The sequence below is a fragment of the Myripristis murdjan genome, chromosome 5 (assembly GCF_902150065.1).
Source record: "Myripristis murdjan chromosome 5, fMyrMur1.1, whole genome shotgun sequence".
NCBI classification, from domain to species: Eukaryota; Metazoa; Chordata; class Actinopteri; order Holocentriformes; family Holocentridae; genus Myripristis; species Myripristis murdjan.
The window spans coordinates 4259229-4287152 of record NC_043984.1 but is presented as its reverse complement, the minus strand read 5'-3'; the positions used below and the strand labels follow the sequence as shown (position 1 = coordinate 4287152).

The window sequence follows — 27924 nt, the reverse complement described above, 5'->3', positions numbered from 1 at the left end:
AATATTTGAGATTAATCACTGGCAAACACTGATCAGCTGTTAGCCATTAATAAGGGAATATCATGAAGAGAGGAGGTTGTTTACAAGGTATACCACTGTTCCCACGAGAGCAGCAAATGAGATTACAAAAACCTGTTAGCTTTTGCAGTAGCTTGCCAATACTTATTACCCCCACCTCTGCACGACCACAGCAACAGGCTCAGACTGTCAGCCTTTGAGTGGGTTATGTCAGAGAGCGCTGCAACCTTGTGAAAAAGTAGTCACAGCCATAGGTTAAGCAGAGGAGAGCAGCCACGAGTTATGCCACAGTGTCTGATCCTGGGAGAAAAGACAAGCCAGAGAGCCCCACCCCCCCTTCAGTCTCGGCTCTTCCATGGGGAACACTAGCTAGCACTGTTTGCAACACAGGGTCCCCGCAATTCAATTAGGAGCACAGTCCTCCTCGCCGTCTAATTCAATCAGGCCTGTGTGAAAGCTATTAGACAACTGGCATTCGCTTCACCCCACACACACTGGCACACAAATGAGATATTCATTTCTCCCTCTAGGTTTCCATGTCTGGTGCAATTAACAGGTCTGGGACTCGGTGTGGCTCCTCACACCGTAGGGCAAGACGGTGCCAGGGTGTTGGGGTGACAGTCGATGATCCGCTTGGCGTAAATCAGGCCACTCTCGAAAGTCAAGGATGGGACAGGGACACTTAAAAAAATATGTATTTTCTACTCTACTCCAAAAAAAATATCTGAGCTGAAGTTTATAATTTCTAATTCACAAAATATTAAAAGGAAAATTAAAGCCTTAAATACATTAACAGCAAAGGTTTTGTCCACACAGCCATCCCCAAGTCTGTGTCTGATTTTTGTAGTGCTGACCTCCAGGCTTCTGTTTTTTTTACTTAATTCAGCATTTAATAATTATGTGGCAATTTTTCAAGAATTGTCTTTTGGAGTTCAAATAAACTATCAATCTATCAAACACCATGACAAACCTTGACTAGAGATCTGCATTGTGTTATAGGTACTATTTTGTTCAACGTTGTGTTGTGTTATGTTGTGTTATTCTGTGGCTAACTAGCTAAAAGTGAATCCACTAAGGTCACTGGGAAACATTCTCAGCAAAGCTACAATGGTGTTTCATAGGACAAAAAAATTTCAACAATCTGAGGCAGAAGCGTTTGCTGTCTGGTCTCAATGTCAAACCCTAAAAATAAAAGAGAAAGGGCTTCTTTGTAGTCTCGGGGATTTGCACTAATGTTAAACAAATGTACAAGGACAAATTCAGCATAGGAGAGGAAGATCACACTTCTTTCTTCTGTTAAACTCCAGTGAAGCTGCAGCTGTTTTCTATGTGCCGATTTTACCAACAGAAAAACAGAATTACACGCTAAAACAACAAACTGGCACAAGAAACACAATGTAATTCACCAATCCCTGCTTTTAAAAAGTGCTGATCTAGCCTAAAACCATCACAATTTTTTAAAATAAAAATTTTACTTAGCCCATGATCATATTCAACCGCACAACCTCCACCACCTCACCCACTCATCCACCCATGCTCAAAGGCAAAACGCAGCAGTGAGCGTTGTTAGTAATGGAGAAAATAGAATAGAAATGAAGCCAAAAGTCAGCCCAACACTGAGCATGTGGGTACATGTCCTTCGAGAAGCCACAGAGTTTTATCTTGTCTTCCAAGATAACACCTATTTCATGGGCCATATTCACACAGACATAATATGAGGCACAGCTAAAGTTGAGATGTGTTTGACTAGAGAGAAGACCAAACAAATGAAAGTAACTGGAAAAAGGTCTGAGGTGCATTTGCAGCACCACAAAGCACCAGTTGATCGGAAGCACAGTTGATTGTAATTTTGTGCAGCTAGTCATGTTAATCACTAGGTGTCACTTTTTACTGCTTGCATTGCCCTTTGTGGTGAATCCCACCATTCTGTTGGGCTGCTTCAAGCTGGGTGAAACAAATGCTTTAAATTAGATGTAAGTGACTCCGAAACAGAGGCTAGAACAGCAGCCACCTCCTACAATCCGCACTAATGATGTGGTCTGTTCAAGTCCCTGGATCACCATACACCTCTTTTCACTGGTCCTGACATCCTCTCAATGTACATTCATGCAAACATGTCCCTGCGCTGTGTATTAGTATATAGATATAGACAAACATACAGAACTATCGTGTAGGTATGTGTCTATGTATGATTATAGGCTTCTGACTGTGTGTGTGTGTGTGTGTGTGTGTGTGTGTGTGAGAGAGAGAGAGCGAGAGAGAGAGAGAGAGAGGCGGGGGTAATTGGGAGGTGACTCTTGCTCTATGTCTCTCAGCTTTCGGCTCTAAGCTGCATCTCCTCTGCAGTTGTCACAGAACTCTCAGCCCCAATCCTCCCAGCAGGCTCCGCTGAGACAGATTAGGAGCCAAAGTGAGCGGGAGATTAGCTGGAAATGTGGGACACCTGGGAAATGAACTAGGTGGACGCGGGCTCAAAGCACATACACATACACATGTACACACACAGAGGAAACACAAAGCACACACACAGGGCACTCAAAGCACACACAGGACACTCCCTGCATGGATGCACACAAACACAGAACAGTCATTCCACACGCATACGCACAGGATGTTTCATACACACACAGGTCACTAATAACACACAATACACATACAGAAGCATACACACCTCTGGTCACTGCCCAGAGGACAATTTCAGCTCATACTGCGGGGGCTTAATCCCATATAAAGGTTGAACATACAGAAAGGCTCCCAATCACAAGGACAAAAGGTGACATGTAATACTGTTCAGAATGTCAACGGCAGCTAAAAATAGTCATTAAGGGAAATAATAGCCATGCAACAACTGGTGTAAATTAATTTCCCATAAACTGACCTCCGTTCTAATTATCTCCTTAGCTGTGCTCATATGTAACACCAGCAAACAACTTAGCATAGATACACTGTGAGATCTGTGCACATACACACACAGATGCTTGCACAAATACACACACACACACACACACGCATAAGGTGTACACATAGGACTGTGCGATCACGGAAAAAACGTAAATTCGATTATTTTGTGAAATCTTTTAAACAAAATAATTTGCAAATATGTGTCTGTTTAAGGAACATTTTATTGCACTGTTGAACTTTAACATACCATATATATACTCACTTTTTCAATCTATTTCCATTTATAAACACGTGGATTCACTTTTACTATCTATATACTGTTGTGCTCCTTATTTACAAAATTCATATTACAGGCTACAAGCCTTTGCTCAGACTTTGTACAGAATTTGTGCGTGTTTGTTGTAATCAGGTTAAAGCCAAAATGACACTGATCTGATGCTGATTTTATGTTCACATTAGAGAGCAGGATTTTCCTCACTTGCATAGGGCTGATCCATACTTTTGCTATGTTTTTCTTTGTGAGGTTTCTGTATTATTTCCCCACAAAAAATACATGTGCCTGCATCTCCATCAGATTTAGTTATAGTTGCAGGGATACACTTTATTATTGTCATATTAGATGCGCATTGATTGTGGAGACATAAAATTGCGGTATACTCTAAAATTGTGATATTAGACATCAGCACTATGTTCAGCACTACTGTTCAGCACTTCCTTCAACACTAAGGCCAAGAGTGCTGTTCGATACGTACTGCACACAAGTATATGTACACAATAAGAGCGCTTAAATCATGTAGCAACATAGTGTTGTGTGTGTGTGTGTGTGTGTGTGACACACAGACATAGAAACGCACATGTCCGTACATACAGACACATAGAAACATAGAAACACACTCAGATACGCACAACGAGCCATCCCAAACATTTCCCGAACACTCGGACAGTCTGGGGACGTCATTCCCATGTGGCAAACGTTTGTTTCTTAATTGAAACAACATCCCCACAGTGGTCCTCTTTTTGAGACCACAGCGCTCTCGTGATGATCATCAGGTCATAAATACCAAAGAAAAGAAATATCAGTGAAAACTATCTTAACCACAGTATTTCCATACTGTCTGATAACTACCATCTGTCAATAGAGGAGGAAACAGAGATGAAAGGGGAGTATCACTGGAGCCATGCATGCAGCACAGTAATAACGTCTGGAATTTTCACAGCAGTCTTTTTCCCCCCTCTCCCACTTTTTCAGCACAGGGAGGGGAAAAAAAGGCATAACTGTGGAATGGTAAAATTATAGGCATCTGAGCCGACACATGTACACACAGGGTAGAAATCTGAACAAGGATGGGGGATGGGGACGGGATAAAGCGGAAAGGGTCATTTCATGCAGGCAGATCACTTGACAGCTTGCTCTCCAGAGAATGCGGGGGTCCAATCAGGTTGCTGGTGGACCCCATCGGTACAGAGCTGCAGATGGCTGGGGTGTGGCATTAGGCAGGCCCCTGTGTAGGCATTAATCTCCATTTAAGATCGCTTGTCAGCCTTCTGCGTCCACACCGTATTACAGCTACCTACATCGTATTCCATGATTTGAGATGATCGATCATTACCATGACTGGCAAAATGTCACTTAACGCACATAATTTGAAATTAAAGCACAATCTTCCATGGTCTGGCAAGCACATAAGCCTCTGTGTTCAGAAGGGACCCCAGTTGCTTGCATAAAGGTAGGAATTACCAGTGTAAGAACAGAGTTCAGTGGTTACAAAATAATTCATATTAATTCAACTCAATAATTCAATACATCTATTAACAATTAATAGCTTTGTGACTTCAACCATGAATGGCTTGGCTAAAACAACACATCCCTACACACTATGTCTAATAATGCAAAATCAACGTCCACCACCACAGCCACACAACTAACGCAGCGAGGACACAATCAAGGAGCAGCTATGTCAATTTCTGCTTAGAGTGATTTCTCCTGTCTTTGTGAGAGTTCACGGCGGTGCATAAAGCCCATCTCCGCCAGACAAAGACAGCATGGCTTCAGTTAACACTGCGTGCCACCAGAAACCTCCGACAGAGAACTTTCACTGTCATGTGACACTGAGCATCAATTATTGTGCTGCTTGTGTTACGCTGATTCCTGATGGTGGGAAGGAAAGCAAAGATAAAAAAGAGCAAGTGCTTGAATGGGCGTAGACTGTTTAGAATTGGGGCCAAGAGAAACAGTTAGGAAAAAAGGAAGCGATCGGATGTCATGATGCCAAACTGTCATTGTTGAGGCAGACAAAAGGATGGATAACAGCTACCGCCCACTCTCACCCTCATGCCTAAAGGAACAGGTCACCTGCTGCACCACAGAGTGTGCCAAGTAGCACAGAATCCCTGGCAGCACCCACCCACCGATTAGAAGATTACCTCTGCATCATACAGCTAGGTGCAAAGACGAACTGCTGCCCTGGGAAACATCACATTCCCCTCCTGGGAATATGCACGGCCCATACGCACACATACATTCCATTCTACACATAATGTATACCGCAGCTCTGTAAACCTATCATTCATAGACTTATTTTTAAGGCGTTTGCGCACAGCACTGTGTTTATAGTACTGTCCGTGCTCTCATGGACACACAGATCGATGTGTCTGTACTCTTTATGAGTTTTGACTGGGATTGTCAGTGCCTCGGCCTCCGAAACCCCCAAATGTGCCCTTTTCTCAAGGACGGCTAGTTGCTAGGGCAACAGGAGCCATTGCCATGTAAGGCAGCTCACCGCTCCGTTCCGTTCCGCAGGCTGCACCCAGAGCTCGCAGCCCTGATCGTAGCCTCAGACTGCTGATGACAGTGGGAGGAGGTGGATGATAGGTGGAGGTGGAAGAGGAGGGGGATATGGGGTGGAGAAGGTAGAGGAGAAAGAACGGGGAGGCATGGAGAGAGAAATGACCTTGATGACCCACTGAAGATGTCTAGCATGTCTCACATGATTGTCCTGGAAGAGATAAGAAGTGATACAGGGCGAAGCATACTGCCCATTCCCTGGAATAAACAATCCAGTGTTTGGGAGCTTGCGGGTATCTGTAAAATATCATAAGTTTCATGTTGATTTCAATCTTCCCTATCTGCCTCGACAGCTGGCGTTTTCTGCATGACACTGCGCAGCACACAATGGCTCGGGCAGTTGGTATCCTGGCTAATATAGGTGAGACACATGTGGGGAGCCGGGCATCTTTTGTGCCCAGAGGCAGATGTAGGAAATAGCTGACAGAGGCTATCACAATTGTGTGTTTGTGTGAGTGTGTGTGTGTGTGTGTGTGTGTGTGTGAGTTCCTGTGTTTGTAAATGACAGTGCACCGAGCAAAGGAGAGTGAGGGAGAAAGAGAGGAGGAGGAGTGGAGGGGGAAGGAGGGGCTTTTCCAGAATCCAAACAAAGGCAGCAAGCAGCAGCTCCAAGCTCGGTGACAGAGGCTCCCTAAGGTGCAGTCTAGCTGACGGACAGGTGGCATAAAGGGGCCGCGCGTAGAGACGAGGGGGGCGATACAGGGGAGTAGGGGGTGGAGGTGGGGGTGGGGTGCGGGGACAGTAGGGGTGGGGTGGGGAGTGGGCATTGCAAGGAGCAGCTGGTGCTGAATCCTGTCACTGTCCCTGTGTAACCCTCACGCATGCACAAACACATACAAAGAAGGACAGCCAGAGGCAAGCACGTACTAAAGCACACACACACGGGCACACACGTGCCCGCGCACACACACACACCAAGACACACACACACTAACATACACCTCAAACAAAGGACAAAAGACGAACATTACTCTGAGCCAGACTGTGAGTATCATGTTCATAGGCCGGATTTCATATCTCCAGCCATCTCTCCCTCGAGTGTATTTATTAGAGATTACATCAATTCTTCTGACCACAAGCATTTAATGAGGCAGCAGGGAGTCTGAGTGCATTCTATTATCCATCTGATCTACAACAGAAAAAAAAAAACAACAGCTGCTTCTTGCCAATTTCGAAAGCATGCATGCTTACAGACACACACACAGCATACACAGTCTGCATACACATGTATGCGCACACACGCACACCGAATGTCGAAGATAAATGCATTATGCTTATGATGTTTCTGATGAAAGTTCAGTAGTGAGACTGATGATGGTCTGATGCTTTGATACACACCACTTACAACACAGTAAAACAAAGAGAAGTTACATCACCTACCCTGCAACAGTCCTGTTTATCAAACATACACTGTGAAGAACCAGGAACTCAGATCAGAATCTTACATTACTGTATATAGCCCTCTCCTCAATTGCGAAATCCTATATTATCATGACCGATTACATTTGCCTTTAAAAAAAAACTGAAATTGAAATCTGGTCTAACAACTCTGAGGAATGCAGCTTTCACATTTGAGCACTTCCAAGCTTCTGCAACTTAAACTGGGTAAAAGTGTGCTATGCAGGCAGAAGAAATATTCCCTGAACATATGACCCACATCTCACTTGGTTGTCAAATTTGCTTTAAAAAGCTCATGAAAGTTGATGCCAAAAAATCAGAGAGGAGAACCGGCAAAAGGAGATTTTACCTGGTATCAAGACACACTGTGTTACAAAAATAGACAGCTAAGGATCGAAAATGCATGCACAAAACACACACAGACACACTCACAGACACTACCTCCTCCCTATGCCATTACACCTGCACATGAAAGGGCCAGTATTGTTGGGAGGAGATTCATTTGAAGGCTCTAATGGCTGCTATTTAGAGGTGGAATATATTAAATAGCCCAATCATGGCTCCAGAGTGAGGTGGTGGCCCGGGCAAATTTATACTGAGTGAATACATTGACTAATTAGCCTTTAAATATGTCATTGATTCATCTAAAACAAGGGATCCCTGAGCTATTCATCCGGCTGCTCTGCGTCTTCCTCCCCTCCATGACTACATCCTTAACCCTGTTACAGGAGGGGCTTGGCTGGCTGCTCTCCCTTCCATTTGTCCTAATCAATGGAGGCTGTTCAGCCCAGACCCGGGGGGTCAGTGAAATTAAGTACCCAGCTCACACAGAGAGGGATCGGGCCAGTGCTGGGGCAGGAGGGAGACAGGCGAGCCCTCTGTTACCTTGGCAACACCACTGCTGCCTAGTTTCCCTCGTCTACTCCTTCTTGTCCAACTCTTCCTCTTGTTGGGATGGTTTGTGCCAAAATGGCTGCTTTGTAAGGACAATGACACTGGAGCAGTATGGGTAATACTCGAGAAAAAAACAGAACTGTGTAAATGTAAATGCAAATGAGGATGTGGTCTGTGTCAAACCACATGGTTAAGTAAGGGTTAAGGAACGTAGCTTCTAGCTTCCTTCATTGTCCCTGTGAGAGAATTAACATCATTACAGCATAGAGGGTGTGGCAGTGTGAGATCTTCCTCTACTCCTGACTTCTGGCAGTTTTAATCACATTTAGAGAAACATCTGTAAATCGTTAAAACATATAGAACACTAACAGCTACGTTATGCACACCACCTACACATCCACACTGCTGTGTGTGCAGTGAACTCATGTCTCACCAGGGACATAAAACCAATTTTTAAAGGAATAGAAAGCCTCTTACAAACAAACTACATTGATTGAATTTCAGGTATTGATTTAGACATGCACAGCACTGACACAAGCAATACATTATTCTCTACTGCTGCAGATGCTTTTTTACCACCATGGTAAATTTTCAGATACTGTACAGAGTCACAAATCAATTGGATTATTTGATTTAGTTTCTGCCTAGTGTGGAAGAGAGAGCACAGGGATGCACAGAAGGCAGGTAATTGTGTATTTAGAAGTTGTCATTTACTTCTACATGCCTTTTGCAAAACATGCAAGTAATATTTCCAATGGGTTAGGGGTAGCGGAGGACAGTAAGTTGAGATTTGAGGATAACCACCCAAAGTATTTTCCCATCCCCCAACTAAGTGGCTACCCATGACAAAATATCACCATAGTAATCTATGCTGCAGAGTCTCTGGTGATGTCTGTCCGTCAATTATCCTTAGATAGACAAGATTAGTCTCATGACTAAAATGCACGAGTCACACATGTCACACACATACACACACATAATGCAGCTCAGCCTTGCCTGAAGGCACAGCTTTCCCCTTGCCACAGCTCGGCACATTCCAGCCTCACATACCTGACATATCTATGCAGGCCAGTACGTAGCTCATCTCTGATGTGAATACTAAGGTGCTGAAAAGGTCATTTTAAAAATATAATGCCAGAGTGTGTATCCCAGTGCATGGCCTGCAGGATTTCTCATGTGGGCAGTCATTGTCATGTGTGGCACAACCACTATCTGTTTTTCCCCTCTGTACACTGGTATTTTAGAACAGAGGAGGGCAGATGGCAGCTATTCAGAGATGAGTCATGACATCCTCAACACACACGGACACACATACACACTGTAAAACACATGCACCTCAGTGCCAGCCTGTTTCCAAAATCCTGTTTTGTGGTCATGAAAGGTCACCAAATCTTAGGGAAAGCATTACAGAACTTCAGGCAACTTAGAATGAGTGAAGGCCTGCAACAGGGAGACTGCCAGATTAGTCTTGGGTTCCTGGAGGCAGCAAGATTATCCCAAGGAGGCTGGCGGGGGTCGAGTCAGTTGCACTCACAGACTAAAATCCTTATCCAGAGCAGACCTGGATCAAATAGTCTTTGCAAAGAATTCTTTGCATGTGTTTTAATCTGGCTGGCATACCACACAGGCGGGGGTTTGCAACACATTCAGTGAAAACTATAAAATTTTAATAATGAAAATTTTTTGTAAACATTCCTGTAAGAGAGAGCTGATAGGGATCTCTTAATGGTCCTGATTCTAAAACATTGATCATCTCTTGCTCCCAGTAAGTTAAAACAAATAATAAGAGATATTTGCCAAAACCATTAGATTTAGGTGTGGTCCAGATTCTGAGATAAGAGAAGTGCCAGAGACACGGTGAGTCTGGATACACCGTATGGCAGTTAGACATGGGAGGGGCAGCCATCCAAGAGCTACAGTTTGTGGACTTTTCCCAGTCACCTCAACCAAAGAAATGAGTCAAAAACAAGGAAGATCCCAGTTGTTGTCTTCAGTGGTGATTCTTTCCTTAGATTGCATCAGCAACTTCTGATCTTACCCAAAGCATAATCTAACGGGCATGATGAGGACCCTCCCCCCAAAAAAAAACAACATCCATCTGCAAATCCCTCCCTCACATTCACTGTCAAAGTAGTTGTTTGAAGAATAACATTAACATATTAACAGATCTAGATGCTGTTCCAGTATCAACAAACCACATATTTCATTCGGCCCTGCGCTGTAATAACAAATCAAGTACAAAAACTAGTTTTGACGATCTACCCTTGGGCTGCCACACTTTTCTACTGAGAAGACCTATTAAGAATGTCTTCTAGAGGGCACCACCGGAGGCCTCCTGAGAGGTGAAATACCTTCTTATCAGCGCACTAACAGGTTCTGGCTCGACAAGCTCAATTAGCCAGCGTTTAGTGCTGTGTATGAGGAGACCACGTTCTCAGCACGAGGCCCGTATCAGCAGAACCAGGGAGATGACAGACAAGGCAGGCCCACAAAGGCTTGATTGTGGCAGTTGGCGGAAGGTCGGTGAGTGGGCAGAGAAGGAGGAAGGACTTGTTCTCGGGGGTATGGTGATATGGATGATAGGAATCTCCCAGCCAAATGACAATACCACTGTAGAAAGTCTTTTGGATAAATTACTTCCACTGAGGTCAAAATCCTTAAATGGACATAATAGAGGGGAGTGTAGATAAATGAGTTTTAAATGAAAGACTGTTTTGTTGAAATGAAGGAGGACGTTTCCAGATATTGACAAGGAGTGCAAAAGTCTCCTCTGTCATATGCACTCCCCCGCCGACATGCGCACACATGGCACATGTAACATTTAACTGACAAGGTAAGACAGCTTGCAGCAGTCCTTCCACAGGGCGGTTGTGTTTTAGGAGGAGCAAAAAGACAACTACTGAGGGCTTTGGACATGCAGCCTGTGACTCTACTGTTTTGATACAACAGAGAGAGTGTTCCTGGATCTCAGCTGCCTAGGATAGCATAGCAGGCATCCTTCTTGCAACACTATACACTGACAGATAACGAAGCGTGTTAGAGCTATGATCTCAATCATAGTCATTCAGTCTAATGGGATGGCTGCCTGCTGGCATGGTGTAAACACAGATGGAATTTGAGCCATCTTTTGCCAAGCTTTCATTGGCCTTTTTCCCCATTGCCACACTTAAATACCAGTGAAGTACAACACTGTAAATGATCCATACTCAATTACGCTGCTAGCTGGCCCAGTTGGTTCTGATAATCTCAAAGCTTTGCACTGTATTGAGATAAAGCATCTCTTGACTGCCTTGAGAGCAAACGCAGACCCTCACTGCTGCGATGAAAACTTCATAAAATCCAATCTTTAATATGAACTCGCGCAATGCATAGAAGAGACACATGTCCGTATGCTGCCAAGAAAGCATCATGTATTTTTTAAAGGACTTAGTAGCTTGGTGTAAACAACCAATGCAGTAGTCCCAAGACATGTACAGTAATGCCTCCTTCCATTAAGAATGTGTGACGCGGTTTTCTTCTTCCTGCAGCCTGCAGACAAAGAGCAAAGAAGAAAACTATTTAACTAAATGCAATCTGTTGAAATAGGTCATTATGCGAGAAGCATGCTGTAAATGCTCCGCGTCCCCAAATCAATACGTGAACTGCTATATTTAGTAAGAGGGTCACAAGGAGGAGTTATCAAGGCTGTACAGGGAATGAGTGACATCACAGCATCAGTGCTGTGCTTGACTTGAGCCTGCTTAATTTAGATGCAGATGACTTCCAAATGTCTTCTCCAATAAAGGCTTCTCTCCATGGAGAGGAAGATACCCTTACGGTGTTTGGGAATGTCACATTCTGTTCAGTGTCAATATCGTGCACTTGCGTTCCAAGGTGCTATCCTGAGACAATACATGCAAGACATTGTAATCAAACATTGTTGCTATGTGGGGCATTAAAATTTGATATTTGGCAATGAAGCCTCATAGAACCACAACAGTATGCACAGCTAAGATAGTACTGTGAGGTTAAACCACTTGATCTTTTAGCTCATTATAGCACTGATACCCTCTTTTGGCAACGTCAAACAAATATGATAATATAATACACACTTGTCTTTTTTGTTGCTTTTTTATCATGTTGATAACCCTAGACTGATCTGATTCTTTGTAAGAGGAGAAGAATCCACTCCCTTGCCCAGTGCATAACATCATGCCGTGTGGTTTGGAGACACACATCATGATATCTTCCTCCAGGACTCTTTCCCTCTCTTCCTCCCCTCTGTCTCTCTTGTTCTAACTGTATCTCTTTCCATCTGAGCTGTCCAGCCCCGTTTTTTTGGAGTCCATCAAAATCCCCAGCATCGTCATCACTTTCAAGCTTTGCATAGAGAAAAAGCTAAGACAAGGGGAGAGAAGAATCAAAACAACCTCATTAATAACCGAGACTAATGTATTCCAGACGGTTTTTCAAGCCTGTTACTTCACAGAGAAGAGATGCCCGTCCTGTGAGGGGAAGCAGCGGTAGCCCTGGTGTGTTGAGACGGTGCCATACAGAGTCAGTTGGCAGGGTGGAAAGAAAACAACCCGCACATGAAAATGCACAGATCTCTCCCCCACCTACACCCCCTAAATAACTCCGTAGAGACCACACAGCCTTGAGATGACCACAATAAACCAGAACACTGGTCCCAGCACGAAGTGTGCATTTCCCAGGCGTCAATACACTGTGAGGCCAATCCAGGCTTTGTAGTAAACACTGGAGGGTGGTTAATGTCTGGCCCAGAGGAACTGTGTACGTGATTTTCTGTTTTAGCCTGAGTCAGTTCTGTCTCTGTTTCTGTGCCTCTTTTTCTCTCGCTCTCTTTTTTATCTCTCCTCTTATTACATGACATTTAAAGGGCCCTTTTTACCAAAAGCACCTTGCAGGTTCAGTGAGTGCACACACTTTCAATATGGTTTGACTAAAAATGAAATCAACCCTTGACCCTGGAAGTGCTACCCATTGAGATGCCGAGCTCTTCAGCCTGTAAGATGACTCTTCAAGTCCACAGTCTCAAGCTATACATAATTCCAGCTGTTGAAAATCGATTATTTCCAAGTATTGGGTTTAAGCATTGACAAGACAAAGAGAGAAAGGTGAGCTACCATATAGAGATATTGAAACATTTTTTTAGGTAAGTACAACACAAACGTTTTCTTTAGGCGTCTTGTAAAGAGTTTACCTAATTTTTTTCTATATTTTTTTTTTATTTTTGAGGGTGAACCTATAGATTGGCAATGGCTTTATTTCATAAGTAGAACAGATTTAAAAGTGTCTGGAATTAGCAGGGACCTCTTGAGTCTTGAATCACGTGGATTTAAGAGGCCATACTTCAGTTAAATACAGTTAAACAGTAATTTCTGTCATTATAAACATTATAATATCCAAGTGCTCATGCTACGAAGCGCGCAGGAAGTGACTTTTTTTTTTTCCACACAAGGCAAAACAGAACGTCTTCTCATTAGGCTGTTGTTTTCGATCTCACCTCTTCCTCCTCCATATAAATCCAATATAAACAGAGAATCCCTAAAGGCTTTACAGTAAAAACTACAGGAAAATAGTACTAATCACAATGCAAAGACCTAGAGCAAGAAAGGAAAGATGAGGAGGAAAGAGGGAACATGGTGAGATTATTCTCACTCATAAACCACAGACGCATAGTGTGCTGTTGAAAATATTCTAACTGGCTAGATAAGGATTAAACTGCTGGATTGTGCTATGCCTTTCATCTTTCAAAGTGTGATGTGAAAAAAATGCTATCCTTTAGGTGAACCCAATTCTTCACAAGAGTTATAAGAATAAAAAAAATCATGTTGAGCCATACCTTTCAGCCCACAGCGTTGGATTTCCACAGGGGAGTGGAACAGCTCATTATACTGAGTAATTTATTTGCTTAGTAGCTGCTCAAGGGGATGTTAAAAAAAAAAAAAAAAAAAAAAAGTTTTAACATCCAGAAAATTCTGTAGTTAGCCAATTTACACAGCCGAGCTGTCCCCTGCAGCAAATGAAAAGCAATCCCCCTCAAACAGGTTTCAACAATTAAACCAGGCCACTGAAGCCAACATTGTTTTCCTGGCCAGCATCAAGTACACGTATCCTGCACAATTACAGTCTTAATTGAGAGCTGTAATAAACAAGTAGGTTGTGAGAATATTAAATATTGCGAACAACCTGAAATACAGTAAACAGTGTGAAGTATATAGAGGAATATACATTTTGGAAAAAAAGAATTATCATTTAAAACTCTCCAAAATATATAGATATATATTTTTATATTTTTTCAGACTTTGCTTTAATTTGGTGTTCTCAACAACTCTGTAGGCGTTAACTTTTTACAAATGGCAGGCATCTCTTGGGGTATGACTCTTTATGTGTTGAGTGACGTGTCACATAGTATATTCACTGTAGAACTACTATTTACCTGTAATCACTGAGCATAAAATACTGAGGTGGATGTGACTTCCACACAGGGAGTAATCTGGCAAAGCAAATAGAGAGTAATCCTACAGTGGTGGCTTCCTCAGGAGATAGGGGAGAGCTTAACTTTGCAGTGGAGGGGCTTTAGCCGTATGTGTTCAATTTCAAACTCAAACACCACTCGGAAACCACCCAGGGAGGTTGATGACATAAAACTTTGTTGTGCAAGTCCAACTTTTGAGTTTACATTAGCCAGTGAATTTCAAAACATTTTGGAATTAAATCCCAAAGAAAAATAAATCTCATTATAAACCACTTGATTTGGATGTTGTTTTTTGTTCAAACACTGCAGAGGTCCCAGCAGGTAAAGCCTGTATGGATATGATCACCTCACAGGGATTCACTGAGGTTACAGGAGAAGTTGCCCTTGAATCCAAGGATACTTACTGTTTGTTGTTTTTTCTTATTTGGTACTTAGGCATCGGAATTAACTGTTAATTGAACTCGGTCTTTGTGTTTTCCTTTGAGAACAGCTGGGTGTACTGTTAGAATCTGAATTACTTTGATTGCCAAGTAATTAAATGCACAGGAATTTGCCTTTGTGACATTGCCAGAAAGACATATTGATGGCACACAGAGATTCACAGTACATGCTGACTTGTAAGTAGTGGAACTCACCTATAGTGTGAAGTGCAGTGCAGAACATAGGCTACTAACATCAGCAGACAATGTAGTGAACATAGAGCAGCAGCAGTAAATTTACATTTTGAACATTCAGCAGAAGTTTACATTTTTGCTAGAGGTGAAAATATTCTACTATATGTCCGAAAGTGCCATTTTTGAACAAATAGAGAAAAAAAAAAACTTATTTGAGGGTGAAAACTACCCCCTTTTTGAAGGATTTACAGAAATATGGTATGTAAGTACAGTTGTATAGCGGCCATACAATCTTCGTCAAAACGTCAAAATCTCCAAATTCAAGGATTCAAGGATTCAAGGATTCAAGGAACTTTATTGTCATACCAGTTCACACTTACATGCTAGTGGTACGAAATTAGCACTCAGGTCCCGGTATAAGCCAAAAACCCCCCCCGAAAAAAGACCAGAAAAAGAAGTGTAAATATAAGTGTAAATATAAAATATAAGATATATAACAGTATATAAATATATATATATATATATATATATATATATATATAGGTATAAACAGTATATATAAACAGTATGTGTGGATATAAACAGTATGTAAACTATAAACAGTATATGTAAATAAATGTAAACAGCATATGTAAATGTAAATAAAAATATAAATAGTATATATATAATAAGTATAAATAAACAGCCTATATATAAGTAAGTAGTATATATATAATAAATAATAAATATAATATATATATAAGCAGTAAATATAAAAATATAGAGAAAAATATAAACAGCCTATGTAAATATAGACAGTATATATATATAAATATATAAATATGTATATATAATATAGACAGTGTAATATAGAATGGACCAAGCCACAGAACCTGATGCCCGGGACTGGGATTCATGGAACTGTTGGACTTGGTCAGTGCAGAATTAGCTTAGTGCTAAACACGCATGTTAGTAATATTGCACTTATGGTGGAAAGTTAGGGTTAAAATACTGGAACAAGGGAGTTTTCACCCAACAACCATGATTGGCTATATTCTCTCTATAATGTCCTCCTTGCATGCTGCTCTCCAAAGAAGAGCCTTCATGGTTATAACTCCTGTATGTCAGTGGGCAGCGAGGCATTTATTGCTAATAAAAGGGCAAACGAAAGAAAACCAAGCTCTTAATGTTTCCCCCTCTCCCTCCCTCCCTTTCTTTCTTGATCTATCTCTACCTCCCCTCTCTCTGCCTCGCTCATGAAGCCGTTTTAATCTTTAAACACCTGGAGTTAAACGGGGGAGAGGCTTTTGTTGGAGGGTGATGTTACTTATTTTAGAATCCATTAGAGTGTCTTCTCCATAGGGGATGAAAAGCCTATCCTCTGCTTCACCATACTAATATGAAGCAAAAGTTACGGCTAGACTGTAGCCACAGTTACATAAGTCACTACCTTCAAAGTCCTTTCCAAAGTAAGGACCTGTCAAATATTTCAAATTATATCAATTTATTTATTTATTTATTTATGTTGTTGTTTTGTTTTTCTGCCTATTACTTTGTGTATTATACGTCAGTACGAGAGGCGACCGTAAATCAAAGTCAAATTCCTTGGACGCATATGCACACTTAGCCATTAAAGTTGATTAAGATTCTGGTTAACCCAACTACATTAGCTTTTGTTAGCCATTAGCCACACCCTGTTTTGTTCTTAAAATACCAATTGCTTCCTAAGTAACACTGAGCTAGCTGAGCCATGTATGAGTATATACCATATTTAATCAATTCTGACAAATCCACCATGTCCGCAATGCAAAATAATATTGTTTAGGCTAACCAAAAACATGCTGGTCCTTTGCTGTGTTTTTAGAAATAGCTGAGGTATAAAAGGGGACAATGTACTCCCACAGAAGGTAAAGGGGTTTTAATGCACTCTGCAGCTGTGGACTATCTCGTTTGATTTAATAGCACACCAATGCATTATGCAATCACAACATTGTCTTTGTCTTTTTTTACTCTTTTGTCCTAAGTTAAGGGGCACAAACACACGCTGCAAACATGACACAACAGTGAGCAGCTTTATGTATAGAGCCATACCACCCCATCAGTGATGTTCCATGATATTGAATGACAGCCCTGTGCGAAACAGAATCTAGACTCTACCCTTCAGCCTTTTAGTGAATGACCAAGGGGTTAACTGTGTGTGAACAACTGTGCTCATCTCTGGGACACTCAGGCCGCAAAATACACGTGGCACATCCCACCAATGTCAGGAATGGATTAGCTTTCTCTCTGCTCTCACTTTTAGAATAGCTCTAATGTAGGTCAACTGCATACAACACAAGACACCACAATTTTCTCTCAATGTTGACCGAGTTCTTATACATCAGTGGAAAACAAGGTCAGTGATACTCGAGAGGGATTCCTGTCTTTAACAGTGGGCGCTCTTGTTTCTCATCGTTTTTTTTTTTTTTTTTTCCCCAGGCAGATGCTCAATCCATCAGTCTCCCTTGCCCTTAGCCGATAGAGCTGACTGAATCCTCTAACAGGACACGAGTCGAGGACATCTGAGAGAGCACACGGGGATGGTTTTAAAAGGCCTTGGCCATGTCCCTGATGAGAAAAAAAACAGACACGTACGGAATGATCTCTGTTCAGCTCTCATTGCCCCACTGTCAGGTTAGCTTGTCCTGAGGGAATTTATGAACCAAGCCATAAGGTCTCGGGGTCCTCATCCAGCTGTGCTCTAATGCAAAACCACCAGAAAACTGTGGCTGAGAGGCTTTATGGTCTGATGGGTCTCAGGGTGAGACATAGGTAGGTGTCAAAAGTAAGAACCAGGCCCTCCTGCAGCGGGTAGATGAGTGAGCCTGCACTATCAGAGGTGGTGCCGCCCAAACTTGGGATTCCAGAGATGGTGTGGGATAAGGAGAAGACAGATGGGGACTGGACCTTACACAGGCAATGCCATATGGAGCAGAAGCCAACACGCGCAAGGACATATGGAAAAAGTTTACACGCTTTAACAGGCCATGATCCTTGAGTTCAGGGAGATTCGCAGACTTCTCAGCCGGCGTTATCACATTCACATGTGATGGATGTGCTGTGAGAACAAAGATGATAAACTATAGGTGTGAGGGTAAAAATATACATGATCTTCCTCTGTGTACATATGGGAACACATTCTGTAAGTGATTCTGCGTGGCAACGCATGATTTAGTGAATTCCCTGTAAGATAGTATATACAGATATTGTGGGTTTCCTTTGAATTTTTCCCTCTTGCAAGAGTCCCCCCACCCCCCTGTTTCTACTCTCCTGTTTGGATGCGTGTAGGGTGCAGGAACTTAACAGACTGAGCGAAAGAGACAGACAGACACACACACACACACACACACACAAAAACACCTGGCCATACCGAAATCCCATCACAGTGGGGAAGAGGGAATAAAGACTCCTGACTGTTCCCTGGGGTCTCTGTGGACAGGCTGCCATGTCTTCAAGCTCCCATGTTCCCCTCCTGCTGCTACAACATCCTATACTGCATACACACCAAAGTAAGCAGGGAGCCTACCTCTATTGAACAGACATCACAGACTTTTTATTGGTTCAAAATGAAAAGATCAGTAACGGGAATTAAGTGATGTTGCCTATGATGCTGAAATTAAGTAATGTTGCCTCTGATACTATTTAACAGGCAAATGTTGCAGTAATGAACATCTGTTCAAGCGCTAATGTGTATTCCTCATGCTTACTAAAAAGCTCATAACTGCAGCCGTAGCTGCCATCAATCTAAGAGAATAAGTATGGCTTTCACCATAATGTGATATTGTGTGGATGTCTATAGTGTGTAGACATTCTGTGGGTGTTTTGTTCTGTCTCTCTGTCTCCCTCTCTCTCTACCTCACTGCAGCCCAATACAAACCTTCCTTCATGTGTCTTTGTTTGCACATGCAATGCAGCAGAAGCCTTGAGGGGGTGTGCTTGTTTTGTTTTGCTTTGTGTCTTGTTCCAGCGCAGAGGACAGTCATCCAGCCATCAGCGTGGCTGTTCCCCACGTGCACTGTTAGTCAATTAGAGCTGCCATTAAAGACCGAGGCACCGAGGGAAATAAAGGAAGCGGCGTGGATTTGTCTGTGCTACGCTGATTTCCACCCTTAAACCCTCTCTAGACGAAGAGGCTGCAATAATTGGGATTCTGACAGTGGGTTAAGGGGACTCATTTCCTGGCTCACAGACATCCCCCCTTGTCCCCTCCTCTTTTCCATGCAATCATGTCTACCCAAGCCCAGCGTCTACCTTTCGAGCTCAATCCTCACTAACTCCCTTTATCTACTATTACATTTGGCTGAGGAACTGGCTGAAGCTCTGCTCCTTAATGTACTTGCTCTTGGTGTGCAGTTGTGAAGGGCCAGCTCCACCCGCCAATAACACAGACCTCACCAAGAGACTGATGCACATTAAAAGAGAAACACAAGAGTTGTTTTTCCAATTCTCCACACAGTGACCTTGAATGCTTATCATTCATGTGACTTACTGTATACTATGGGGCCTTTTATATGTGTTCAGGATTACACAGAGGAATTTGCTTTTTTAATAATATAGCGTCTGAATTGAGGGCAGACTGAACTGAGGAATAATGTGACTGCTTTTGAGTGTGTAGCTATGTTTGCATGTGTTTACAATATAAATATAACACAAAACTGCAGATATGAGAAACAAACACTCCACTGTCGTATTGCAGTTATGAGCTGAAAATGAAACTAAATATTGGGCCTACAATAACATGACTGCCAATTAATGGCTTTACTCCTAAGAAAATATGCGTATCAGTGTTTGCAAGCTCAGACACAAGACAACAGGTTATTACGAGCTAATGTGTGTCAGTGTCTCTCACTTTCTCTGGAAATTCCTCTCACTCAGGTAACACTGTAATTGGTTTCACTGTCAAAATGTCTCATGTTTCACACTGTGATTCCCACTGCATGTTAGTACAGACAGTGGAAGAGTATGTAACAATCGCCCTCTTTTATCTGCCACATTCCACTGTCACGCTGTGTTCAATGTTATGTGTTGACTGTTCTTACAAATCAGGAGTGCAGGGTCACGTTAGCTATGATGTTTTTTTCTACAATTATACTTAGGCTTCTCCACTCCAAAATGCCCTCATTAGCAAAAACCAACACATGAATGAAAGTGTTACTATCACCGTGACCGTTTGTCTACATCTGAACCTCCACTGCTCCATAATACGAGCCACACTCCCACAGTTGGGACCCTTCAACTCACAATCGCATGGGGTTAGATGATCAGATTACAGTGAAAAAACACACATGGGCATTGTTAAGGGAGTTTGCATTTCCACTCGTGAACATGGCTCTCATTGTGCCAAGCTGAAGAGAGTGCTTTTCATTTCGGAGTGAACGGCAAGGGCAAACAGGACCCCATGTGTCTCGGTGGTCCACCGTCTCCTCCAGGCTCCGAGGGGAAATAAGATCTCTCTTTTCAGGGCTGTCTCTGCTGAAAGACCCTGGTGTGGTTCGTTTGCTTCCAGCGCCTCTTGGAGAAGAAACTTAATCTCACTAGTAAGACAATCACACAGAAAAAAAGCCTCTGGAACTGGAGTTTAAACACCCCCTTCTATTGTCAATATTTTGACAGATTTCATGTCAACGTAATTATTTGTCAGGATCCCTGCCAAGGATTTAATTGTTACATGCGTAATTACACGTTTTGTTGCTGAGATGTTGGAACAGAGCATTGCTTGCGTTATTAATATTACAGTACAAATAGTCTCTTTCATCTTGGCTACTTATTGCTGTCTCTGTGGCTCCATAATCCAGCTATGAAAGAGGATATCTTACAAACCCTCAGAGGGCATCTCTCAGAAATGAATTCATTACCCTATAACATCAGCAGGCAAAGGCGCATCTTTCATAAATCAATTCATTATCCAACTTCTGGCAGTTGAAAGGCATTGACTGACCACAGTTTCAAGCAGCAGTATCAACTTTCAGCGCTGAGGAAGATGAAGAGAGCGCAGAGCAATTGGTGGCAGCCTTCCATCAAAAAAGGACTTCTGAACAATGCACTAACCACAGAATAATAACCCTTTTTATCTTTAATGGTTTTATTTTCTTTTTTGGTAAGATACACACTTCCACCCGCGTGTTTACGCTGAGTCTCATAACTATTGTATGGAGCCATAAAATCCATCTCCCTGAATAGGGTTTTGCTGCATGCCACAGCTCCACTCTCAGATAATGCATCAGTCTCATAAAGCTTTAATAGTCCACTCAGTGTCTCTATGTGATCACTGAAGACATAGTGACGCTGAGAGGAACTTTCAAAATCAGCTCTCTGTCTGTGTATGTATGTGTGTGTTTCTGTCTGTGTCTCTACAGCCTGTCTATGAGCCTTAGCCTTGCAGTGCTCAAGCCTGCAGCTCCCACTCTGGCAAGGGGTCAGATGAAGATGAAAGCATGCGGTCAATGAAAGTTTTCCTCTGAGGGACCTTGGGTTATCCAGCCACTGCAAGTAAGTAGAAATAAATAGGAGGATGGCCAGTACTGGAAGGTGAAATGCTACATTTTATATGTGAAATGCTCTTATGCCCAGAGCTATGTGGATATGAGATGGATCTACATGCTTTCCCAGTTGAGCGGACAGCATTTAATTGTATAATCCCATTTAACACAAAAACACCATGACTGAGGACACCCCTGAGATGTTCCAATCCACCACACGCAGTGAATTACATGTAGGTCAAAAAAACAAGCAGATTTGTGTAATTATGCGGGTGTGTGGACTTACAGCAGCATGCTACAGCAGAGTAGCTATCTTCACACGCCTCTTATTGCCATGTATTCCTTGAGGAGGAACCAGTGACTGTCCTCATTAGTAGTCACTGAAGAGGCCTGGTAGTGTTTGTGAGGCGACACCCATCACGTGTCTGTCCTCCCAGCAAAGACACTGGGGGATGTGTGGTAATTACAGGCAGGCGTATGAGAGAGGCAGCAACACACCGATGTGAAACGCAGGTGGGTGGTTTGTTGTGCCGGGCTGGATCAGCATGGTTCTGCTCTGCAGGCTATAGACTGCCATGCTGTTCCCAATGATCAGGCTCTCTAAGCACGTCGACCAAATACCACCTGCCAGAGCGCGGGCAGGGCATGGCACAGGTAAATGGTGGGTACACTGATATTCTGAAAAGGCAAATCGATTTGCTTATGAGGATTCCAGCTGGACCAAATCAATAGGTACAAAAATATAGGCGACTTTGAAAATATTATTTTTCATCCTCATAGATGGAGGAATGCATTGTACGAGAAAAAAAAAAAAAAAAAAAACCTGTATAGATGCACAATTACTGTGGCTATTTTCATTTGGCTGATTTCACAGTTAGGTATATACATTAGGGCTGCACGATATATCATTTCAGCATCGACACTCCAATTCACGCTGCAGGAAGTGTGATATCATGTAAGGCCAATGTACTCAAACATATGCTACAATTTTTTGATGCTTGATACAAAAGGAAAACTGGCAAGGTTTTCATTTTCCACAATTAATCTACTAGAAAAGTCCATCTGATATAACATAATTTTGTCCGATTTAAGGGTTTCTTGGATACAGAGTTTTTTGCTGGTAACAGCAGGCTCTGCATGCGCAGATCAGTTTGCTGTGTGCTCTGGTGAAGCGGTGAACTTGATCATTTTATCAAACAACCAAAGCAGGCCCCCACTAGTTGCTAAACACAACCTGAAAAGGAGCGCTGCCTGCGTTGGTTGTTTGATAAACAGATGAAGTGCATCCCTTCACCAGAGCACAAAGTGAACTGATCCCTCTACATGTAGAGCCTGCATGTCACCTGCCTGTAAACATGCACAGGACATGGCTAACACTACTGTTACAAATAATGTTGTAACCTGGGTGCTAGAAGCAGGCTTTCAGTTACACGACATTGCTTTTGATTATGTGTATTCCTGTTACGAGCAGCACCTTGTCCTTGTCCTTAAACCAGTTATTGTCACGAGGCTGTCCATGCCCAAATGTAAGAAACACTTAACATACACACACAAGAAAAACTTGCAGTACCAAGATCTATCTATATTTACATCTTTCTGTCATCTTTCGTTGCTGAAGTTTGATAGTTTCCATCCTCAGCAACACTGGAGGCAAACAGATTAAGCATACATGGAACTAACTCGATTGCGACTCATAAGTCCATTTGTAAAGTTTTATTAAGAAACATATCTTGTTTTTCACAAGTACCCCTCCACCTGCTCTCTCTCCACTTGTCCATGCCGGTGTAAGAGTCACGTATGTGAAACTGGAAGTGGAGGAGTGGAGGAGTCCAAGCTGAATTCTGGAGAGGTGGCAGAGGGCTGAGCCAAGTGTGATATAGGTATGCGGGGGGCTTTCTCTTTTTTGGCAAAGGATAGACTTTCAGAGTACCCAAACAATAAAAATTATGATTGTTAAAAAAGATGTCACAATGTCATGTGTTCTCCAATATCATGCAGCCCTAATGTACATATATTGTGTATATGCATGACAGGCAAAAGCTGTTCTGTGGAAAGAAAAATATTTGGATGCCATTTCTGACCTGCAAAAAACAGGAAAGCCAAGGGAAAAAAGAGACAGTGAGACCAAGACAAAGGCAAACTGCAACTGTTGAAACTCTTTTCATCCAGAGAAAGGACATATTCTTTATGTAATAGAATGGAAGTTTAGCGCAACTGCTACATGCACCAGCATAAGGCAAGTGTAATAAAAAACTTAGTGAAAGAGATAACTTGGTCATCCAAGACAAGCCTCTGTCATTGGAGTCCAAATACCTGTGATAAAGCACTCGCCTCTTTTTATGGTCCCAAGAAACAGACTAAACATATTCATCAGTCATAAATTTCAACAGACAGCGATATATCTTCACATCAAACCAAAGCCAGAGGTGTCATGTGAACTTATATTCAGCAGTATTTTCTTACAGGAACAGGCACAGATAAAAGTAATGATCATTCATATGGAAAAGTGTTGATGGCTCTAAATGAGTGGCCATTGCTGAATGTATGTGCCCCCAATAAGCTTATTTATGGCCATAAATCACCAGCTTATTTTGTCAATTCAATGACAATAAGTAGATTCTTGCAACATCTTACCATGGGATGTGCACTGACAGATAACACAGTATGGATCATATGCTTCAGTGTTTGGTTTGTTCTGAAGGCAGAACTGACTTCAGCGTCTCACTGGGCTTAGTATTTCTGGTGAAAACATCAAGGCAATAATAAAAGCAGATCTTACCTCTACACACAGTCCCGTTGTCCACAGCTTCATTCCCTGCCTTGCACATACATCGCCCGATCGGTACCATCCATTCTCCGTCCCCATTACAGTACAGCTTGATGGGCACATCCACCTCCTCAGCATTAGGGATACAAACTCCTCTGGCTGCCACCAGGGAGGTGCTCTCTGCCCCCGATAGTGTCTCCTGGAATAATGCCCCATTGGTGATGATGCGGGGACATTTCCGGTAGAAGACACGCACAGCTATGAGGGACATGCAGCCGCCATAGTCTTGGAAAGCCAAATAGAAGCCACTACGTGACACCGGGCCGAAGCTCCGCACCTCTGTGTTGATCTTCATCACCCTGCCCCCCAGGTCCACCTGGGAGAAACTCTCATCCGCCGCGATGGTGTCCACCTTGATCCAGGGGTTCTCCATCCAAGCTGGGGAGGTTCTGGTGGCTGTGTCAGCGTCTGATTCATAGTAATACAGGTTAAATGTCTCTTTACATGAGCCCGGCACATTGGGGATGCTACTGCAGTCCCTTACTGAGAACTTCATCTCCACATGGATCCGCTGGGCACCGCGACGCCGGATGTACTTTGTCCGGACCCAGTTATTCTGATTGGTGTCGAAAACATTGCAGACCTGGTAAGTGCGGATGGTGTTCATGTTTTCATCGTAACCACTCACCTCCTCCCACTGTTGACCAAGGACAGAGACAGAAGCAGTCAGTGAACACAATACTGTTCAGTGTAACACAGAGGTTTACAAAGTGGGTGGTGGGCCAACCAAGTGGGGCACCAACCACCTTCAAGGGAGGCTGAGAGACTGAAGGTGAAAAACGTCATGATGTTCATGGAGGCTTTAGAATTTAGCTGTTTTTCTTGTTATCAAAAGGACCATGTGCTGTGGAACAGTCTTAATATCTGTCATTTGCTTAGACAGATAGCTCTGAAATAGTTCTGGGGAATTATTCTTACGAAAACCAGGGAGGAGACCTGAGCTTGACTGGCTGATTAGCTTCAGCTGTCTCTCATTGTCAGATGCGATACTCTGTCTTTTGCTGTGTGTTTGTAATCTGATGAAGGCCCTGTTGCACATCTGGGCCAAAACATCATGTCTTTTAATACATAGCCTGATAATAAAAATCAGTATTTTCAACTGTGAGCAAGGGTAGCACCTTTCTTTGCCCACAAAATCTTTCATACAACCCAGAGTCAGACACACTAAGAGATGCCTTTGGAGTCCCTTTTCACGTGTCAGCATGCAGTTTGAAGTTTATGTCAAACAGTAATATTAGGCTAGCTTAGCCAAATTGTTGAATGTCTGTTGGACTAAGTAGCAGCTACATGATCCCACAGACATTCAGGAACTGAGATAAGCTAAGGGGGCACCTTTTTCTAAGCTTTTTTTAAGAGGAGAGTCATAGTCTCGGACTTTGAAAACCTCCGATTTAACTGAGTACATATCTATCTGTGGCAAATATAATTGGAAAGTGATTTCATTTTAGGCTCTGATACAAAACAGAAATTTCAGAATATCCCTTTAATCTGCAAATGTAAATTATGATGAGGCCTATACTGATTAGCCATTTTGCACAAATAATAACTTATTTAAATGCACAACAATCCTCCACTTACTGGAAGCAATCAGTTTTAGGCAATATATCAATTATAGCAATTTCAATTGTAAGATGGTTTGAAGAAACATGATTTCTCTACAAACCCAATTTACATGAATATATTTAAAAAATTGCTCTATATGTCTAAAGGGACAAATCAAAGAGAAGGCTTTCCCCACACATCCTCTCATTCTTTGTCTGCATTTGGTTTGAAAGTAAAAGTTTGAAAAAAAAAAGAAAGAAAGAAATTACCTTCAAATGCCTCAATATTTTTTTCTTTTTTTTTACTGAGTTACACTTGCTCTGATTGAGACCCTTTTCCAATCAAGATAATCAGATAAAGGTGCTTATCTGTCATTTTCAACAAAGTATTGTCTTAATCAAATTAAGAGAAAATTTTTAGTGTGCATGTAAAGGTATTCAGTGAGAAGGCTATCACAGTAGTGGTATTTACACAGGATTAGGTTTAATTGAAAAAAATCAGGAAGCAGATCTCCTTCATATCTGAAAATAAAAAAAAAAAATATATATATATATATATATATATATATATATATATATATATATTTTTTTTTTTTTTTTTTTTTTTTTTTTTTTTCTGTAAAAAGGAAGTTATATTTAGCCTCCAAAGTGATTACTAAAAGAAATGTAATTTGAACTTCATGGACAGGAAATCATCATTGTCTTTTCCCCAGCACACTATATAGACAGGTAAGTGAACAAAGAGAGGCTGTATTAGAATTTTTTGTAGCAATAATCTGGTGACTTCATCCAAGATGTCTAATTAATACAGTATGTTAGACTCTCAATCAGTTCAATAAACTCTAAATGTAAAGTTATTTATTGATTAATAATACTTCATTATTTTCAATTATTTCACTGAAGACAGTAAGTACAAACATTTCAAAGAAAAAAAAAAGATTTTCCTGACTGAGGGTGCTTTGTAGTGTCAGTCACTTTTGAAGTCTCCTCTCTCCCCTTTCCTGTCTTCTTGTTAAAGACAGGAGCAAACCATTTACATATCGTAGTGCTTTTGCAGAAACTGGAGAAGTGACATTAAATCACTCCTCCAGAACATGGAGGCGCTGGTTTATGTGATAGTGTGTCCTACTTTTTATTTTAGCTTTATAGGACACATTCATAGTACATACTGTAATTGGTTATTGACATTATAGTGAAAGCTCCTTTCACTACTACAAAGGGTACGCTTTACAGTGAAGCACTGTGAGAAAACATTTTCCATAAAATTTTCCATAATTAAAGTCTCACTCCAGTAAAATTGGTATAATCTTATAACACAGGTAATCATGTAGAATAAAATGACAGACAAATTTTACTTTTCATTTTCTGGGTGTGTTTTCCTCATCTCAAAATCCACACAAATTTGAATAGCTGCTCTTATAGACTCCAGATGCAGCCTCCAGAGTTTTCCTACCCACTTGGCTGTGGATCAAACCGAGGACCTCGGCTTCAAAACGCCATGCATTCTAACCACCAAGTGAGTCATGACCTTGACCTCGGCATTTCAGCCAAGGAAAACCCTACTCTCAACCCCCAGAGCCACTCTGCATCAGCCGCACCCTGCACTGCTTCTACCCCTCTACCTCCCCCCTTCACTCTTCACTTCACAGCTGACATAATTTCCCAAATTAGTGCCCACTTAGCAAGGATTTTGACAGAGATTTTGACAGGTTGGGAGAAGAAAGTCACCCCTCTTGTTACAGACCGGCATTCTATTAAACACTCTCTGACTAATTAGAACAGCTTTAGTTCTTAATTCCCATGTCCTAATTAATCACTGCTAGTGATGCTTAGTTTGACCCACACCCAACACAAACCATTTCAAGAGCCAACCCAAACGCACTCTACTAAACAGAACAGACAGTGATG

General features: G+C 42.0%; 1 protein-coding gene across 1 annotated transcript in view; it reads right to left on the bottom strand.

Annotated features, from left to right (window-relative positions):
- ephb2b (eph receptor B2b) overlaps nt 1–27924 on the bottom strand; it is a 131419-nt gene that overhangs the window by 42173 nt on the left and 61322 nt on the right. Inside the window, exon 3 of the mRNA XM_030051582.1 lies at nt 24428–25112. Coding sequence (XP_029907442.1) covers nt 24428–25112 — 685 coding nt within the window. The remainder of the gene's footprint in view (nt 1–24427; nt 25113–27924) is intronic.